We start from the raw sequence: 21,589 nt of genomic DNA on the forward strand, positions 1-21,589 counted from the left end.
GACTCATTCATCACCTTTTCTAACAAGGTTAGACTAGTAGCCCTGAGGAATGATCCAGATATAGTTTACCTTGATTTGAACAAAGCATCTGACAGTCTTTCATGCCATTCACTTCTAAGAGATAGGTAGGTGAATTTGGAACTAACTGAATGAACACATTCAGATGATTTTTTTTGTTTGTTTTGTTTTGTTTTTTAAGGCAACTGGGGTTAAGTGATTTGCCCGGGGTCACACAGCTAGTAAGTGACAAGTATTTGGTCAGAGGCCTGATTTGAACTCATGTCCTCCTGACTTTAGGGCCGGTGCTCTATCGACTGCACCACCTAGCTGCCCCATTCAAATGGTTTTTAATATCAGTTTGGAAGATACAATGGAGTGTCCCACAAGTGCTTGGTCCCATAAATTTTTTCCCAAAGCCTTTTTACTCAAGGTATATATGGCATACTTATCAAATTCACAGCTGACATAAAACTAACAGGGAAAATTAGTTACAAAGGATGGCAGAGATTGGTTTCTAAAAGATCTTTTTCAGGTAAGAATTGTGGGCCAAATCTAGTATAGGTATAAAAATAATAGAGAAATAGGTCTCTAACATTTGGGTTAAAAAAAAAAATCAGTTTCTCAACAAGACGGCAGGTGTTGCACACGATAACAGTTCTTCAAAGGAACTAAGGAAGTTTAGTGGAATGCATGTGACAGGGCAGTCAAGAATGCCCAAAGTGGATTTCTGTTTTAGGGAGGAAAAACATCATCCATGAATAAGCCCCTGTATTGAGTGCTGGGCACATTTTAGGAAGCAACAGTTGAAGGAATTAAAGCTATCTAGTTTGGAGGAGATTTAGTCTTCAAATATTTAAGGAGATAATTGAAAGAATTTCTTGGCCTGCCACAGAATATCAAGGCTCAAAAGAGTTGGAGTTATACCCAAATAAAAGTGTCTTGGCTACTTTAGAAAAAATTGGATTCCTGTTCTCTTTTTCTAAGTGTTAACCGGCCACTTACTAGAAAGGTTTCTTAGGGACATATCAGCCTCTAAATGGCCTGTAAGGAAGGACTCTTTCAATTCTGAAATTCTCAAGGGATGATCCAGCACCAAGATAATGGTTGACAGGAGTAACTTAGCATAAATGTAACCTGGTTTTATTTTTGCAGAATTTGATTTCTGTATTTGATAAACTGATAAAAACTTTCATATAAGTTATTTCTTATAAAAAATCTAAAATCAATAAAAGCTATAGATATAGTCAAAGTTGACTAGGTAAGACTTTTAGAAGGCAACATCCTCTGTAAGCAATCATCTTTTATTCCCTAGGTACATTTCAAAATGTCCACCAATACACTACTGACCCATTATGGTACTGAGTAAATAACACAACCTTTCACAAAGATATAAACTCAAATTTATTATGAAAGTTTATTCTGATTAAATTTACTAAATAAGCAATATTCAGTCAGCCTTTATTAAATGCTTCCTATGGTGGCAGGTTCACTGAGAAGACAAATAGACAATCTCTGCCCTCAAGGAGCTTACATTCTAAAACAGAACAGAAGAGTGGGGTCAAGATATTCTAGGTGTATCCAGGAGAAGAACGAAGACATGCTGTGAGCCAGTTCTGAGAACCGCTAGGTAATCTTACATTGAATATAACTTATTTGGCTACATTGGTACTGACTTTTACATGTGTATCAGTATACTTCAGGTTCCCTTCTTAAACACATCCACGGAGGCTGAAGAGTTAGAAAAAGCCCACACACATTCTAGGTGTACAGAAAAGTCACTTAAGTACCCCAAGGCACTGTAAGCAGTAAATCTAAAACCCAGACAACAGAGCTTGCATACTGGGTACTCCCTGTATCTACAGTGATTAAAATCACCTTTTTTTAAATACTCTTTTTTTCTCTCAAGTGAAGCTAAAGCTTTTTTTGAATTTTGAGAAGTGAAGCTATCTTTGAAATTCTAAGAGTTTACAGAAAAAACTTTATTTTTCCTAAAGGACTCAGGTAGGACAAGAAATGCCAGTGGGAATTAGTGAAAAGCTTTTACAAATGTTAATAGAAACACTGGCGTGTTTTGTATGAAGAATATTGTGTAAGGCACTGGGGAAGATTCACTGGTACATACCTAAGTGAAACAACTGGGGGGGGGGGGGCACGGACAAATAACTTTTGCTACGAACTTCAAAAATTGGTATACTGGGTATATGTACCCAAACAGATGTGTGTGGTATGAATTTGACAAATATTATGAAAAATGTTTCTCTCCATTTAAAAAGAAAAGAACTGCATGTGAAACTGCTCATCCGCAATTGGGTTTATTAGGTATGTCTGGTTGGTCTATGTTTGCTTCTGAAGCACCTTCTGTTTTCTTCTATGCATTCTTTTCCATTTTCTTTTTTGTATCATTCTTCCCCACTCCCTGGTAAGTCCTCCAGAGATTCATTCTTCACCTTGCATGATTTATCATTGGTGGTCGGTCCTCTAAGATTTCTCTGAAATCAGAATTCACATGGCATCCTCCAAATGATAGGCACCATTCGACTGACAATTCTTCACTATAACAAAACATTAGAATTAATTTGAATTTAGATGCAAAATATGCATCTCAAGACTGGGAACTGGCTGGGAAAAAAAAAACAAATTGGTATTTAAAACCAATGTGTAAGGTTACACAAAAAAATAAATAATTTGTATGAAATGAGCATAGGAACTTGGGTTCATACATGGAAGACCTTAACTGGGGCCACCCAGAGAGTTTAGCATTAATGGTCACATGGTCACAGAAGTTGCAAGCTACACTCAGGCCATCTAGACCCTCCTCCTTTCTAGAGCTACCATTACCATTGTTCTCTTCCCTTACTTATATCCCTAATATCACCCTCAAACACATGCTGCAGAGACCACTACAAATTCTCACTGGTGTTTACTGCTACTGGGCAAAACCTTTCCATCCTTCTTCAAACCTCCCATGGTTCCCCTTACTGATGTTTGTAGAGAGGAAGAAATTCAGTCCATATAGTAAACATATCAAAAACAACATCCTGTAGGCCAGAATAAGGAGTTTAGAGGTAAATGCTAGGGGAGCAGAATGAGTTCACAAGGTCACCTGCTGAAAATGAAAGGGATAGAGTTAGGCCTTCAAAAGTAACAAGAATATCCAAAATGGCAAACATGACAGTCATGAGGAGATCAAGAACTCAGCTGATGTTAGCATAAATTTCTAATGGTTCCCAGTCAGCACAATTTCATAATTTTTCTCCAGAAGCAGAACATGAACATAGGAATTACATATGGTGTGTGTGTGTGTGTGTGTGAATAAGGGGGCCCTCCCCCAAGGGTACAACAACAGAAAGTCAAGAGCATAAAGACCTTGACATAAAGTAAACTTTGTTGTCAGAAACTTTATCAGAAGTAAAGGATAGCGGGACAGAACTTATATAATAATTTTTTTCCCTCACCCTTATTTTCACCTAAGGGTTGTTCAAGCCACTCCTGTGAAAACACTTGGCTTGAAACACTCACCTGTGAAAGTTATTTAACTCAAGATGGAAATAAGAATATTTTCAAGGAGCTGCCCTAAGACAAATTGTTTCTCATTCCCTTTCTGCTCTGATAAGTGCTGACCTTTCTTCTGCCCTTCAAAGGTGAGACTCACTTTCTCCTACTGTCCTACCATTCCTCACCACTGCATATGGGGTATTTCCTCTATAATGATTAAAATAAAAAAACTTTATCTACCTTTTTTTTTCTCTAAAGAGAGAAGTTGAAGCTCTTTAGTTCTTTGAATTCTAGGAGTTTATGCAAAAAAAACTTCATTTTTCCTAAGGAAAGGATAAGAAATGTCCTAAAAAATCTCTTACCATTCCCTCTATAAGGGGTTAGGTTTTCTCAGTAATTCCGTCACTGCAACAGGGGTAGAGCAGGAGCTATGTCTGGAACTAGCCACATGTCAGGAAGTGGGTGGGAGAGGCAATCATTTGCCAGTCTGTGCTCGGCAGACTTACGAGACACTCAAATCCACACCGACGTTTTCAACAACGAAGTATAGCTCCTGGTGCTCCTTAAAGTACACTAATAAAAATCATCAGTCCTAGTAACTGATAAGACAGCTTAAGCCCAGAGATGACAAAGATGTTGCTAAAGTAGCTGAACACACTGTTTCCACAGCACTGGCAGGTGCTGCAGGGGACACCTGCATTACCACTGCAGTATCACCGTGTACTAGTATTACATGGTGCACTAGAAGCAATGAGTTAAAGAAATTTCAAAATAGGTGAAAAGGGATGAAAAAGAATGTTTTAATTACCGACTAGAAAATGCTTACTGTAGGTTAATCACCACTCCTAATTAAGCTTTCCTAAACAGACCTAGAGCCACAGGGATCCCAATTCTCTATGAACTATTGGGGGGGGGGGGCATGTGGCAGTGATGTAATTTTTAAAGAACAGAGCTAGAATACTCCTTAGTATTTAATCCCACTCACTATTTAAGGAAGAATAGGAGAAAAGGGAAAAAACAAAAAAGAAACTTTTGCCCGTATATAGGAGCTTACTCAACCCCAAGTTATGGGGTCATAGGTGTAGAGCAAGAAGAGACCATTTTACAAATGCGGTCAGAGAGGTTGAGTGACCTACCCAAGGTCATATAGGTAGAGCAGAGCCAATTAAAAATCAGGTCCCATGACTCCCAAGTGGTACATTCTTTCTTAACACATGTATAAAGCCAGCCTAACTACTGAATCTCAGAAACAGACCACCTCAAAAAATATCCCTAAAGCTTTTACCTGCTTGGGAAATATTCTTGACATGTATCTGAAAGGATATTATTAAGTTCAAGGCTAGACACATACACACACACTCCAAGGTAATGGTAATACATCCAATAATCCAATGTTATAAGTGGGCCCCAGAGTAGATTTTTTTTTTTTTTAGTTAAAATGAAGGCTTTTTTAAAATGACAAGCAAAATACCATACAATAACATCTCCCCACCAAACAAAATGCTAGAAAGTCAAAAATAAGAAGCAAAGATCAATGACAGCACCCTGGGAGGGAGTATAAAAGACCAGAGATGGGATGAGGGTCTCTATACCTATAGCCTGTGCTGTGTTATGTCCACGCTATGTGCAAGCCTAGGAAGACATAATAGTAAACTAGTTCTAGTTAACCAGAACAAGCCAAGGTAGAGGTTTCAACAACCCCCAAAATAGCCATGTTCTAGCCTCATCAAGATGATGACTAAAGACATAAAAGTGTGTGTGTGTGAAAAGTATTTTTATCGTGCTAACAATGGATGGGGGATCACTCACCTTTTGCCTGTTGCCCAGGTACAATGTGAGACCCTGACCTCACTAAAGGAAACAAAGAGCTTTTCAAGTACACAATTCACCTCAAACACAAGGCAGAAGAAAAAGAAAAGAACACTAGAGTGCTACTGTCCCATCACTCCTCCCCCCACAAAGATTTTCTGGGCCCTTGTCTCCTCCACACACGATGTTCATGACTAGCAAACTGGTCAGCCTCAATGAAATTTGGGGTAAGTAAACTTCTAACATTACACAGTTCAAGCAGGAGCACCCAGCCAGCCTGCTCTCCGAAGGTAGTGATACCATTAATTGCTTGCCTATTTATTAAATGCTGTTTGATTATTTTTTTTATGTTTTTTTATGTTATTTATTATGTTTTTACATATGATGTAACAAATCTTACAGGGATCTTACAGCAAAGCTAGATATGACAAGTCAAAAATGAGTAAAATATATTATGCTAAATAGCACTTATTTTTATAACATTTCTTGATAACAGGACACATACTTGATTTAAGGAAAAAGTAAATGCTATGCACGTCAGAGAATTATTTAAATTTCATTAAAACTCTTAACTTTTTAACTCCCATCACTTTCTAAAGCATCCATCTAATTCTTTAGAAAAGGGGGACTGGGTGGCAGGCATCAGAGGAAGTTAATAATTGCCTTATAATTTACATTTAAAATGTTTCCTGTGAAGGCAGGTACCAAGCTCAACTACTCAACTGTCACAGAAATAAATTCCTTTAACATATTAGAATTATTATCATCAGGTACACAGTGTAGACATTAGACCTGAATCTTAGATTGAACTCCAAGAGAAAGAGTTTATCAAATTAAGGTGACAATGAAATCCCTCTCAGGTTTGAAATACCCTGACAAAGACCATGATGAGGGATATGGAATACACAATAAAGAGGGCATTTAAAAATGTATGCACCTAAGTGTTTGATGTGCAAATTTACATTCCATATTTTAGAAAAGAAATTACTACTAACACTGAAATCTTCCCAAAATACACACCAAAAGAATCAACAAGGTTTAGAAGAACAGTTGTAAACTCATTATGTTTGCATTCTATCCTTATTTAATTTTTTTTAAGGCAATTGGGGTTAAGTGACTTGCCCAGGATCACACAGCTCAAATGTTTGGTCTGAGGCTGAATTTGAACTCAGGTCCTCCTGACTTCAGGGCCAGTGCTCTATCCACTGCTCCACCTAGCTGCCCCTTGCATTCTACCCTTAGCAAGAAATGTAAATCGAATGTCATCAGCAAAAGGTGGAAAATCTGCTCCAAAATAATCACCCAGCTCACCAATTACATGCAGGCTCCACCTGTCACTTCATCATTAAAAACGAGTGTCCAAAAAACAAACAAACAGTTCTATTCTACTTTGAATCCAGACATTTACAGCCAGTAAGTGACCCTGGGCTCTCTGACCTCTCTCAGCCTCAGTTTCCTTTTCTGTAAAATGGGGATCATAATAGCACCTCCCTCACATGGTTGATCAAATGATCAGCATATAACTGCTCTGCAAACCTTTAAGAGCTATATAAATACTAGCATGCACATACTGCATTCAATTCTGGGCACACTAGGAGAGTAAAGAAATGGACCTGAACCCATATTATGTGAGGAACCTGAAATAACTGGGATATTTGGCCCAAAGAAAATTAAGAATTAAAGAGGGAAAATAGGCAAAAGATAAAACTTTTTTTTTCTAGAATTCTGGACAGAAGAATTGGAACTAACAGGAAGATATGAAGAAAATGTTTCTGTGTAAAAATGGAATTGGCTGTTCTATTAGATCGTGAGTTCCCCATCACTGATGACAGGAATATCAGAGAGGATATCAGCAACCAGTAGTTAGGTAGGATTTGATAAATACTAATATGTCCCAGATAAATCATTCCCCAGCCTTGGCCTGTGAAAGGAGGGCTGATCTCCTGAACAGATAGGATCCAGGTGGTGCTCTGTAGGCACTTCTCTTAGGATATTTGATAAATTCTGTTTCTAGTGGTAGCTACTTCTCTGTCTGTTCTATCTCCCCTACTAGATTATAAACTCTTTTACAACACAATTTATCATTTTTGGATATTTTTTTCTCCCCACCCTGAGTTTCCTAAACAAGGAAGGTGCTCAACAAATGTTTGCCAAGGAATGAATGCCAAGTCATCATTGTTCAGGAACACAACTCCCAGTGATAACACTGGGAAAAAAGAATCTCCTTTTTGAAGATAAATTTTTAATCACGCACAGCAAGAACACATTGTAAGGAAAATCAAGGGTAGCCTGGATTCAATCTTGCTTTTTTGAGGGGAAGATAGAAAGTGAAAACTTCATTCAAGTTCAAGTTGCCCGTACAAGATTATGACTTAACACCACATAGAAAGTGGATGCCTGCAGGGATTTTTAAAAATTTCCTACATTGACTGAGAATGAATCCCACCATAATTCTATGTTGATTCACAGCTCCCTAAACACAGCCTGCTCCAAAAAGTAGAAAGTCCCCCAAATCAAAAGAAAGAAAATGAATCTTCCTTCTTTGCAGAAGTAGGCACAAGAGTGTGTGTGTATTTTGTGCTGTAAGCTGTTCTCTGTTAACATGAAGAAATATTGGAAAGGTAAAGGAAAAAATGTTTTCACTAAAGAAAAATCCAAATTAGACTTAAAATTTGAGCCCTAAAGTCATCTATAGTCATCTAAATGTCCCAAACAGCTAAAAGGAAAGTTCTCAAAAAGAAGAAATGCCAAGTTATCAACAACAAAATGTGATTATTTAATCATAAAATCACTAATAAGAAAAATGCAAATTAAAACTTTCTGGCAAAGACAACAAAAAAAGACAATTGCTGGAGAGACTATAAAAAACAGGCACTGTTGTTCAACCATTCTGAAAAACAATTTGGAGTATATCTCAAAAGACATGCAGTAATAAAATCACATACACAAAAATTTAAAACAGCACCTTCTGCTTTTATTTTTTTTTACATGAATCAATTCTTTTACATGAAATCAATGACTTTAAAAAAACAAGAAAGCAGAATCAATGGCAACAATATGGGTAAAAATTAAATCTAAACAGTCTTAGTGTAGTTTTAGGCTTTATAGTTCAATCTTCTGACTTGCATTCTCTTTTCTCTCCCTTAAAAAAAAAAACTGGTCATTCATTTTTCCCTCTAGTGACTTTCCCAGGGTCACACAGCTAGTCTGTGTGTCTAGTCAAATGTCTGAGGCCGAATTTGAACTCAGGTACTCCTGACTCTAGGGCCGGTGCTCTATCCACTGCCCCCCTCCCCTTTAATTCTTAATCTGTCATCAATAATTCCAATTTTGGCTTTACTGATGCTCCAATAAAAGGCAATTTTTTGGAATATCAGTTCTTACAAATCTTATTTCAGTAATATATAGACCATAGTAGTGTAGCTTGGACATGACAATGGACTATTACTGTATGTGCTTACTCACATATATTAAGTATGTGAAGGACAAAGGAACGTTTCAATTCCCCGAACCTGCCTTTTGAGAAATGGGGGGAGGGGGGTATTTTTAAAAGTAATTTCCACAAGAGCACAAGACAAGAGAAATAAAGTCATGTGAGATTCTAAGGATTTTGTTTATGACAAAAGCGAGGCTTTTACAGCACTGGACATGGAATGTGTTCAAATCTGACAGTAGCTGTGAAAGTGAGGCAAGTCACCTTTAAGCCTTAACTTCCTCCTCTTTGAACTGGGGTATTAATTCCGACTCTAATCTATCTCAGCTGTTTCAGGGAACAAATGAAGAGAAATAAAATATACACATCATCATTGCTACAGTAACAATCAGTTCTAGGAAATGTCACTTTTATTATCTCCTCATACTGAGGAACATGTTTCATTAACATTGTTTATCTTTGTTTCTCTAGTTTTTAGAGTTTTGTTAGAATACACTCCAAATCTCCCATGGTATGGCCTATAACTGTGAAAGCATACAATAATTACATAAATTAGTCAACAACAATAGCTAACATTTATATAGCACTTATGTGTCAGGTCCTGTGCATTTGATCCTCACAACACCCCAGAGAGGTATTTTTATATATACTATTGTATGCACACGTGTAAAGGAATGTTTAACTCAGGTTTTCCTGACTTCAAATACAATGCTCTTTCTAATTATTAAAAAGGTACTTTGAGAAAGCGGGGAGGCTTCTAGGTGGCACAGTGTCCAGAAAAGGCTTCTTGCAAGTAACCTGTGTCTTCAGGAAATCAATGAGATCAGTCTACTCCAGCCAAGTGGGACAGTTAGTATAAAAACACAGAAAGGGGTTATATCAAAAAGAAAACGGTTTTTCTGGATTGCAGAATGCAGGAGGGGAGCAATATCAAATTTGGGGTCAGGTTATAAAGGACTTTATAGACTTTTAGACAGAATTTATATTTTATCATAGAGGTATATAGAAAGCCACTGAAGTAGGAAATTTGTGTATACACTACACCAAAAACTCAAAATTGGTGACCTGAATATGACATGACGAAAAAAATCCCCAAAAAAACAAAAACCAGGTACTTTCCACAGACAAAATCAAAAGACATAAAAATTTTATCTTATTCAATAATAATGAAGAAATAATCCTTGAAGAATTGTCAACCATCCACCATGTGAAAAAAAAAAACGAGCCAAGAGAAATGCATATCAAAACAACTTGGAAGTTTCATCTCATGACAAAAGGTTCATGTTAAAGGGAAAGATGGGCAAAAACAATGCAATGTTGATGGAGCTGTGTGCAAACTTATCAGACCATTCTGGAAAGCAATCTGCAAATTCAGTGACTATATGTCGTACCACTTACTACGTTATAAAACTCTCTCCCCATACCTAAGTGTATTTAACAAAAGCTAACAACATCTATGGATAGAAATTTGCAGTAAGAAAAAACAGCCATAGATTTTCTCCCTTCAAAATATCAATGTCATTCTTAACCTGCCATCAAAAACTCCTAAATTGTCTTCCTGCTCATTTAATAATGTTCCAATTTAAGACATTTTTGGCAGTGTATATCTTATATGACAAATGGCTAGAGTAGGTGCCCATCAACTGGGGAATGGCTCAACAAATACAAGTAGATGAATGTAACAGAATGTAGTAGGAAACAAAGAACAAGATGAAAACTAAATGAAGTTAGTAGAAACAGGAAAATAATACACACAATAATTACAATAATGGAAAAAGCAACAAGAAAATAATCAAAACTGAATGCTGTTATTAATGACCAAGCTTGGTCCCAACAAAAGAAAATGAGGATTCTTCCCACACTTCTTGAAGGGACAATGGATGTGGAACATTGTCAGACTTTAAAGTTTTTTGCCAAGAAGAGAGGAATATGAGAAAACTAATAAAAACAAAATCAAGCAATCATTTTAAATTATCACTGTTATTATACAGGTGTGCTAATAGATTTAAACATGGTTATCCCATTCAGCTTTGATTTCATGAGGCATGTAGCTTGATGTAGTCCATGTACATCAAATAAGATGTTTTGGTTTGACTCCTTATTTGGAAGCTGTAAGTTCTATTTAGGATAATCAATTTAAAACTAAGCAGAATCATAATAGGTTTAAAATGCCTTCCTGAAAAATGCATGCCATGTTTAAATCAATTGTTCTTACATTATAGTGTTGCTGGCATGTTTTAAATTAAGAACAGCTTTCTACTCCAACACACCAAATATTCCATATTCCAAAATACCCTAGTGTTTCCAGTATAGTTTGGCTTATTTTATATTGAGTCAAAGGTTATTACAATTACAATCCATTCAGTTAATTACCTAATCCATCACAAATCATCCTTTACACCCACACCCCCTGGTTTTCTTAAGTTTTGTAGTGATAAATTGTATGAATTTATTCAATTTTATTTATTTATCCAAGTATTTTCTCTTCAAATCATGATCTGACTACAAATCCATGCTCCATCATCCCAACTTTGCTTATTATCAAGGACAGGAGCCTCCTTAGGCTCCTACTACTTAGGTCCACAAACAATGTCACTTCTGAATAGCAACAGATATTCAGGTAATTACTAAAAACTCTCATGTCACTACCATCTAGGGTGACTACCCTCATCACCTCTCACCTGGACTACTGCAACTGCCTCCTTTCCTTAAGCCTCTCCCCATTCCAATCTGTTTTTCACATAATCACTAGAGTGATTTTCTAAAAGACAGATCTGGACCATCTCTGTCTCTCTGTCTGTCTGTCTGTCTGTCTGTCTGTCTCTCTTTCTCTTTCTCCCCCACCCTCCATTTCCTATTCCTCTACAATAAAAGAAAGATATTTACCACTTTCCTTCTTGATTCCAGTCTTTTGAACACATTACTCTCCACATCTACTTCCTTGATGTTCCCATCTCCAAGAGTCTCTCCATACATTTACTCCAGCTGTCCTGCTCTCCAGCAATCCACTGCCTGGAATGCAATCCCTTCTCATCTCGGTCTCTCAGAATTCCAACTTTCCTTTAAAATTCAACTTGAGAGGCAGCTAGGTGGCTCAATGGATAGCGCACTGGGCCTGGAGTTAGGAGGACCTGAGTTCAAATCCAGCCTCAGACACATAATACTTACTAGCTGTGTGACTCTGGGCAAGTCACTCAACCCCAAATGCCTCACCAAAAAACAAACAAACAAAAATAAAAAATGCTCCACTTGAGTACCACCTTCCACAGAAAGTCTTTTCTGATCCCCTACTAGTGCTCTCCTTCCCAAAAATACCTATTTATTTTGTGAGTGGTCTCTATATACATGGTGTTCTAATTAGAATGAGGTCAGAAGCAATTTTACATTTGTCTTAAAAAGGTTGCTTACGTGTAACTGGGGAAAATATAAACACATAACTCATCTATATATGGGTCACTAATGTTCTCATCTTTGGAAAACAGGTTGGATGCCTTCCATTAAGGCAGATTCTCAAAGGAGGCTGGGGAGCCAATTTCTAGTCATTCATATGAAGAGTCTGAACCAAACAGATCTTATCTGGCTCAACTGCTTTTCAGTCCATCACTCAATTTATTAAGAGCATGCAAGCTTTCTGTTTCTCATCTGATGTAACTCACTGTGTTCAACTTCTTGGTACCATATAGACCAAAATAAATTTTTCACATCCACCTTCGAGGGATTCTCAATTCTCATGCCTGTTTGTTTTATTCTTTGCAATGTTTTGACTCCTTGATCTTTTTTACTTTTATTTTCAATTGCTAAATAAGAGAATCTTTATTCCTTTACACATCTCTGTTCAAGTTTTCAGCTGTTTATGTACCAAATAAATCAGCACCACACCATCATCATTAATGTTGGGCACAAGAAATTCAACAGCCAAGGTACCCTATCTTATGGCTGACAAAACACTTTACTACATCAGTGGTATCAAACTCAAATAGAAACAGATCCCACTGTTAACATATTAACTTTTGTTGCACTTTTATTTATTTGTTGGTTAAGCATTTCCTGAGTTTTAATCTGGCTGGGCAAGCTGCAAGTCTGACTATATTAAATGACTTGTACAGGAGATTTATACTAATTAACAAAAATACAGAATTGTATGAAGGAAAGAATTCTTGAAGTCTATCATCCTCTGGAGAACAATGGGGGTGTGTGAGATAGATGAAGTTTCCTCAATACTAAAACTCATAAATCCCCTTTATACCCCCAAAGCAGTAAAACTTGATGAATCTGCAAACATTAACCTGTGCTCTAATTCCTCTAGCAAGGTAAAAATTAGAAAAGACTGCTAGCTTAACTGCCAGGGGCTTCCTCCTGATTCTTTGTCTCTAGGCAAATATTTCCAAATAAGGGTCTTAGAAAGGCGTGTTTAGATTGTGCACCCCGAAACCCAGCCACTGGGAAGAAGGGTTCAGAAATGGGGAGGGGGTATGGCGTTAGGGCTATAAAACTTTGCTTCTCACAGACAGCAGGTGCACTCCCTGGCTGTCGTTACTACGAGGGCTGTGCCCTTTCTTATGAGAAAGAATAAAACCTTTTCTGACCTCTGACTCAGCCTCCGAACTTTTAATTCTAGTGTGGCCGTTGTCCCACACAAGGGTAAAAGCTTACCATTTAGTGAAGCGATCACATTGTTCTTTTTGGCACACCTGGGAGTGCAACGGGTAGCAGACTTTGTGGTCAGCCATTACAGAATCAAGGCCCTAAGGATGGACTCAAAGAGATTGTGCTGTATTCAGAGTGAACTTGGTAGGCAAATATCATGTGAAAACCATGTTAAGTTTGAGCCCATTCCTCAGAAACCAGGGTTGGAGGTAGAAGGGAGAGATTGTGTTTGTATTTCTGTGATTATTATGAACTTCAAAGTAAAGGCTCCTGCTTAAAAAATGATAAAAAAAAGGGTTTGAGGGGAAGTATAGGTAAGTATAGATATGATGAAAAAATAATCCACACTGTGACAACCTTTAGTAGTGAAGCTATGCAGGGGATTTAAAGCTGAGCGGACCCTTAGAGACCATTTAGGCCCTCATTTTACATTTTACTCAGAGAGGCTAAAGGGTTCAAATAGGTCCACTAAGGAAGACCTTCTGACTTCGAATAGAGGAGAACACAAACACACACACTCTTTCTCTGCCAAACAACCAGTTTCACCCAACAAGGCTAAACAGAAAGCAAGCAGCTAATATTTAATTTAGTGCCATGAGAATGATAGAATGTTAGTGATAATATATTATCACTAACTTTTATTTTCATCAAGGTATGAACACATACTTAGCAGCAAGGGCCTTCATCCTTCCTCTCTTCCTACACGTGCAAAACCGCAAAACTAAGATATAACACGCATACCCCTGAAGGGAACACCAGAATAATTTAAGGCTTTTTAAAATTTAAAACACCATATAAAATAAAGGAAAACATTTGTAGATCCTAGTAATAAGAAATTCGAATGTTTACAAAGTAGTCACTCTCAGGAAAGGCCTGAAAGGAAATTCTGAAATACGTACAATTTTATCAATCAACAATCACATATTAAAAGGTCAGGCACTGGGAATACAAATACAAAGAATGAAACGACTGCTCAGAAGAAGCTTTTATCCTATCAGGGAAGATACAGACTAAATACAAAATAAACTCAAGGTAGGTTTGAGAGAGAGGGCACTAACAATTGGGAAGAAATCAGTAAAGGTCTGGTGCAGAAGATGGTGCTTGAGCTAAGTGTGAAAACGAGAGAGGAATTCTATGAGGTAAAGACAAAGAAACGAATAGCAGACATGGGGGACCAGCATAGAGTCATAAAAGACTGGAAGCGTAAGGTCTTTCAAAGCTGAAAGAGTTTAAATTCATTCTAGAGGCAATAAGGAGCCAACGCCATTTAGTGAGTAAGAGTGGCATGGTCAGATCTGCACTTAAGAGAAAGCATTTAGTCAGCAGTGCGGAGGATGCCCTTGGATCAGGAGACCTGAAGCAGGGCTATCAACTGCAATACTCCAGGTGAGAGATGATGAGGGCCTGGTAATCATGTAAGTAGACGGAAGGGGATGGGTATGAGAAGTGTTTCTGCGGTAAAAAAACAGCAAGATATGGAAACCAATTGGCTGTGGGGGCAAGGGAGAATAAGGAGTTTAGAGTAATGACAACATTATGAATTTAAAAGGCTAGAAAAGGATAGTGATGTTTCAACAGAAATAGACAAGTTCTGTTTTGAACAGGCAAAGTTTTAAATGCTTCTGGGCTATCCAATTTGAAATGTTGGATACTATACCACTATACACAGACGTGACAAATAAACCTACAAGAGCTTATGGGGTCATAACATGACTTAACATGAGAGAGTACATAGTAAGTCAGCCTCAGGAATACTGGAAGAGGGACATGGATGATGAACCAGCAAAAATGCCTGAGGAGTAGTCAGACAGGTAGGAGAGCCTAGAGAGAATAGTCTATCTCACATTTATATTCAAATGACTGACTTTACATGTTAATTATCTAAATCTTTATTCCTTCTTCCAGCTGCCTTGACAACTTCTCAATGTGTTAGCAGTAGCATCCAAGAACACAGGAAATAAAACAAAGATTTTCAGAGAATAAAATTACATATAGTATTATTTATGCATTGCAAACAACTGGAATTTATTAGACTGACAAAAATGGAAAAGGTGATAGGTTTGAATCCTTCCTCTGCTACTTACTTTGCTTGACCTTGGCCAAATCCCAATCTCTAAGGACTTTCCTTCAGTTTCCTCAACTGTAACACTATGGAACTAAATGATCTCTAAGGCACCTTTTAACTCTAAATCTATGAGCCTATGACCACAAAGAAATAAGTGTCAGTAAAAGTCAAATAAACATTTATACAGTACTTACAGGTATTCATGAGTAGTGAGTCTCATTTTAGGGATGAAACCGAGGCTAAAAAAGAAGAAACACTTAGGAGTGTCACTGAAGCTTTTTTAAGCCATAAAAGCTTTAAAATTTGTGGGATACTTTTCTTTTTTTTTGATGAGGTAATTGGGGTTAAGTGACTCGCCCAAAGTCACACAGCTTAGTAAATGTCAAGTGTCTGAGGCCGGATTTGAATTCAGGTTCTCCTGACTCCAGGACCAGTCTTCTATCCACTGCACCACCTACCTGCCCTAGAATTAACACTTTTTTGTACATAACAGCAGTTTCATGTACAATCCTCATTTTCTTATTCTAATTTCTAAATGATATTTCTCATTTGATTTGGAGGGAAAAAATCGGAAATTGTTATAACAAACTGATAAATAACCCTAAGGGTTTGATGCTACTTCAAAGTGACTTAGCTCTTCCAAGTCTTCTGCCTATATATTTATATAGATACAGTCTTTCAACTATTTCAAAGAGTTCTGCTACAATACTGTAAAATACATAAGCAAGTACACTGTTGGTGGAGTTGTGAACTTGTCCAGCCATTCTGGAAAGCAATTTGGATCTATGCCCCAAAAGCTATTCAACTTCATATACCCAGGGATACCACTACTAGGACTATACCCCAATGAGATCAAAGAAAGAAGAAAAGGACCCATATGAACAAAAATATTTACAGCAGCTCTCTTTTTGTTGGCAAAGAATTGGAAACTGAGAGGATACCTGTTATCTGGGGAATGGTTGGGCAAGGCATATGAATGTGATGATGCTTTAAGAAATGATGGTTTCAGAAAAACATGGAGAAACTTGTATAAAGTGATGTTAGGAATGTCAGAAGAACAATTTATACAATAACTAAAAGAAGTTACAAAATAACAGTAACTCTGACCAACACAGTGGTGGCTGAGTACAATTCCAAAGGCTTCATGATAAACCATGCTGACCACCTCCACAGAAACAAGAGATGAGCTCTGAGTGCAGATCACAGCATGTTCTTTTCCTTTTAATTTTTTTGGACATGGCTGATGTGGGAAATTTGTTTTGTGCATATTTGTAATGGGCTTTGTTTTTCCCGTCTTCTCAATAGGTGGCAGAGAAGAAAAGGATAATTTGGAACTGAAAATTAAAAAAAAAAAAAGGCAAACGCTGTTTTAAAATGTAAGTTGTAGTATAACTAGTCCCTAGAACGTTCATTAAATATTTATGGACGATCTAAGGAATTTCATTTTTGCCACTTTTGTTATTATTCTTCTAAAAATCCTTTATATAAGAAAACATCAAACTCATGAAAAGGATATTATAATTTATTCAGAATAAAGCTATAGTTACTCTTGAAAAACAAACTGTCACTCTTTAAAATTAACCTTTAATCACCTCTCACATTCCCTTCTTTCAAAATGTAGGAGACTCTAGGTATAGGATAAAGCTTACAGCGCCAGACTTTTTTGATAGATGTGCAGTTTTAGAGAACTTTTTTCTTCCTCACTTTATTATAAGGCAGGCCTACACAATCTATGATCCACCAAAGGATTTCCTTTACATTTTTCGAAGTCTACCTGAAATCCTTTGGTGGGCCACAGGTTGTGCAGGCCTGAGTTGTCTAGGAGGGGTCAGGGAAAAGTAGAGTGAGAAATCTAAGTAATAGAAAAGTAAATGACATCAATAAAATCTCATTTGAAAAATAAAAATAACCTTCAAAAATAATTGGAAAGTTTTTTCCATGTAATTCCATAAATAAAATTAGAACAAATTTATTTACTGTTTTCAGGCATTATTAACCATGTTATGTTGAAAATCTCTAAGCATACTCTAATTAAAAAAAAATCAAATTAAAAAGTCAAAAGCTGGTGAAGACAAATATTCTATCTCCTTCACCCTCATTCCCCAAACTTCAAAGAATCTTCCCCGGTAATGAATATTTCACTATTCACTAGACAATTAGGTGGTACAACAGAGGACTGGACCTGCTGTCTAGAAGAATCATGCCACAGACATTAATTAGCTGTGTGACCCTAGGCAAGTCTTTTAACCTCTCAACTCTTTTCTCATCAGTAAAATAGGGTTGTTAATTAATTAATTGTGTGGCATTTACCACACAAGGTTGCTGTGAGGATTTGCACCTTACAAACTTCAAGACACAATTAAAAATGCTACCCATTATTACTAATCATTATTTCAAGACTTATTTCAAGGAAAAAAAAATCCTTACAAGAAAAAATATTTCAGATTCCTCTTAACGGCTTAAGTGACAATATTCAAATTTGTTAAACTACTGTATGAGGTACACTTTTAACTAACTGGTACACTGGCCCAAAAACAGGTCTACATAATGATTGGTTTGTTCTCTTTGCACTGTGAACTACTATAATTATTCATAGATTTTAGGAAAAAAATAAGTCTTCTAACTTTTACAGAAATTTTTTCAATATCTCAACCACTAAACATTCATTTAAATAAGAGACAATTATTAAGGAAATAGTTAAGCAGATTAACAAGAAATTACTTAAAGAATTTTGATACAAAGGTATGTTAACTAATAATTTTCACATTCATGTTTAAAAATCTGTACTTCAAATGCATAAGACTAGCAATACCGAAAAGTAAACTTGGGAAAATAATAAGTACATAATATATGGTTCACTGAAATTTTAAAAACTGATAAAAATGTTGCTAGTAACTAAAAACTTTTGAAACACATGCACATGTGCTACTAGGTTTTTATAACGAATTACATTTTTTAAGCTCTGCCACTGAAATTTGCCCATAGAACACTCCCAAAATGTATCTTTTCATCTATCTGTAAGCAGATAGTTTAACCATGCCCCTTCCTGAAGAAATTCAGTAGCAGTGGATGAGAAAAAGAGAGAGAGAAACAGAGCAAAACTGAAATTCTACTAGAAACAAACAATAGCTTTTCGAAGATGAGGAGGGGAGTGTGCTGGGAAATGTCCGTAAGGAGATAAGTAATACAATGGAATCAGTTTTCATTCTGCAGAGCAACCATAAAGATCTCACTGCAATGTCAGCTCCAAGCACTCACTGAGGGACTCCAGAAAATGCTCACTGATCATGCAGCCCTTCATAATGCGCATCCTTTCTTCTTCCCCTATCAACCTTCCACCCCTCAAAGAAATATACTTATCTCAGGGCAGCAGAATCATAATTACAAAAATTAGCTTAATACTAGCTATTAAGAAAAATAAACATCACCAGTTTTTTTTTTCCTTTAATGGACAGCATAAAGAAAAAGAATTTCACTACAGATAAAAATGGGATTTAAACACATTTATAACTTGAATAGTGTGAACTATACAAAAGGCCGAAACCAATCCACATTTTCACTATGAGACTCACCAAGTGATATGTATTTACTTAAATAGATGAAAAATGTAAAACAGGCTTTCAAAATTGATGGAGGGGGGGGGGTGGGAAGAGGGAAAGAAAGAAATAATATTCTGGTGACTAAACAGAAGAGTACAACTTACTCTTAATTGTTCAAAGTAGCCCCCCCCAAAATAAAAAAAAAGATTTCAAAATGTTTCTTGACTAAAGTAATTTAAATCATTTAAAAGCTTTAAACTGACCAGGATCGGCTTCAAAAACATATTTTCTTATTTTTAGACAAAAGTGTACTGGCTAATTTTAAGTTACTGGAATGAAAGATTTAATAGCTTATTTTACCAATCAAAAATAGCTAGCTGTTTTTTAATATCTGACTATAAACACAACTTTAGGTCTAGATATGTAAATGAACCGTGCAAGATATATGATAATATGCAAAACTGCTGTTTTGTAGACCCACTTTTGTAGGTTAGTAAGTTAACCTAAAGGTCAACAGCATGTGATTCTTTTTTTTATCAAGTATGAGTTCCCCTCCCCCTTTTATAATATATGCAACACTCAAAATTCACAGAAAACACTAACATTAACTGCACATTCATTTAGTAATCTGAGAAATCAGCAAGGGTACGTTTTACATAAAACAAGATCTGACTCTTGCTTTTATCACCCCTAAGTTCTCTTTCCTCTTCCTCTAATCTGTTCAATCTGTTTTTTTTAAACCCATCTGCTAAGATTTCTTTGTTAAGATTTTGACTTCATTTCAATTCACAAGCCTAGCCCTACCTCCAGAATGTCTTCTAGAACATATGCTTCCATTTCAGCCGCTGTCTCCACCATGTTTTATCAAACTGCCATGTTTCTTACTGCACTATGATTAGATCACTGCCAGCAGGAACACTCCTGTGTCAGCAGCAAGGGAACAGGAAATGGAACGTTCCACTCGGGCCGGGCGGGGGCGGGGGCGGGGGCGGGGCGAGACAAGGTCAGGGCGGCCTCCCCGGAATCTACCAAAGAGCGGGGGACGCAGGGCGGGCTTTTTTTTTTTAAAGACACCGTAGCCCTACTCAGAAAGAACTTCTGTTAAGTCAACTCAACAGACAAAAGAGGTTCTTTTATTCTGCAATCGCCGAGTTAAATTAATTCAACATTCTAAGGCGGGAGAAGCGTCCCTTCCTTCTTAAACCGCTACTGAACCCACCAAGCTCGGGGGCTGAACAAAAGGGTCCGCCAAAGTGGGCGAGCAGCAACGGGGCCGGAGCGGAGCCCCGCGGGGCCGGGGCCGGGGCCGAGGCCGGGGCTGGGGCCGGGCCGCGCCGCGTCAGGGAGAATAGGGGCTGGGGGTCGGAACGGGAGGCTGGACGAGGCGCCGGGCCGGGCCGGGCCAGGGCTGATGCCCAAACACATCAAGCGGTCTAACAACTTCTGGAGAAATACTTGCAGATAATCAGGGCATGTTTCAAGTATAATTCCTGACTGCCCAAATTCATTTTTTCTACCCCCCCCCACACACAGAGTAAATAAAATTAGAGGCAGTTGAAGGTAAAAAAAAAAAAATTAAATGCCTGACAAAGCTTCCACTTAGTCACAGCTGATCAACATTTTTAAAATCCTACTGTGTGCCAGGCACCGTGCTAAGCACTGGGGATGAAGAGAATGGCAAAAGCGGCCCTGACCCTCAGGGAGCTCACGATCGCAATGGGAGAGAGAGTACGCAGACTAACAAGCTCTCTACAGGATAACAAATAGGAAATGAGGGAGGGAAGGCACCAGAATGTCCCTGAGAGTTCCTATGCCGGTCAGCCTTCCTCAGACTCTATGTGGATCTATCACTAAATTTCATCTTACAATCTACGGAAATATATAAATATTTTTAAATGAAAATCGGGCAGCATTGACAGTTTACGGAAGAGCTCCACTGGGCAATCTTAGCTGCAATGATCCACGTGCACGGTGCGGCTCACGAGTGCGAGAAGCATAAAAAATCAAGCAGGAGTTGTTCGGCCCTGAACCCCTGTGGAAAGAAAGGAAGATGAGGGGAGGGGGGCAGAAATACTGGCCAAAACGACTCCCAGCTGCACGAGTCCAGAGACCCCCCAGACAGGCAGAATCCCACCTATGGTTTTGAAAGTGACAGAAGACTCTTTGAACAAAGACTTGTTTCAACTTGCAAGTCCATTTGCCATCAGAGGCAACACTCTATACATGGATAATGTCATTTTGCTGCTTTCCTGGAAAGCTGAAAATGCAACATGACTCCTCACCCTGACAGGAAACCTCACCAAATAAAGGTTTAGAAGTAATCAAAATAAATCCTAAAGGAAAATTTAAAATTTAATTAAATTTTTTGACCCCACTTCAAAGTACTTCTCCTTCCTGAAAATTTCTCATCACCTTTTGCTGACCTTATCCTTTGCATCTGTATCTCCCTGCCTCCCTCCTCTGAATTTGTGTCTCCCTCCTCTGAATTTGTATGGTCCAACTTCCAGCAAAAATGGCAATCTGTACAGTGGCACACCAAGCAGTTTATGCATATCTAATTCAGCAAAAACTTAAAATTCACCAAGCCAGACCAAGGAACAA

The 21,589-nt window shown here is 37.6% G+C and overlaps 1 protein-coding gene across 6 annotated transcripts in view; it reads right to left on the bottom strand.

Annotated features, from left to right (window-relative positions):
* ANKRD17 (ankyrin repeat domain 17) overlaps nucleotides 1-19,872 on the bottom strand; it is a 115,919-nt gene extending 96,047 nt beyond the window's left edge. For 2 of the 6 annotated variants that reach the window (XM_027854598.1, XM_027854594.1), the window contains exon 1: nucleotides 19,793-19,872. In XM_027854598.1, coding sequence (XP_027710399.1) covers nucleotides 19,793-19,846 — 54 coding nt within the window. In that variant the 5' untranslated portion in view covers nucleotides 19,847-19,872. The remainder of the gene's footprint in view (nucleotides 1-19,792) is intronic. The other 4 variants (XM_027854593.1, XM_027854592.1, XM_027854597.1 and 1 more) reach the window with 2 other exon arrangements.
* Nucleotides 19,873-21,589: the final 1,717 nt, after the last annotated feature.

This window comes from Vombatus ursinus, unplaced genomic scaffold, assembly GCF_900497805.2.
Source record: "Vombatus ursinus unplaced genomic scaffold, bare-nosed wombat genome assembly UNPS02010461.1, whole genome shotgun sequence".
In the NCBI taxonomy this organism is placed as follows: domain Eukaryota; kingdom Metazoa; phylum Chordata; class Mammalia; order Diprotodontia; family Vombatidae; genus Vombatus; species Vombatus ursinus.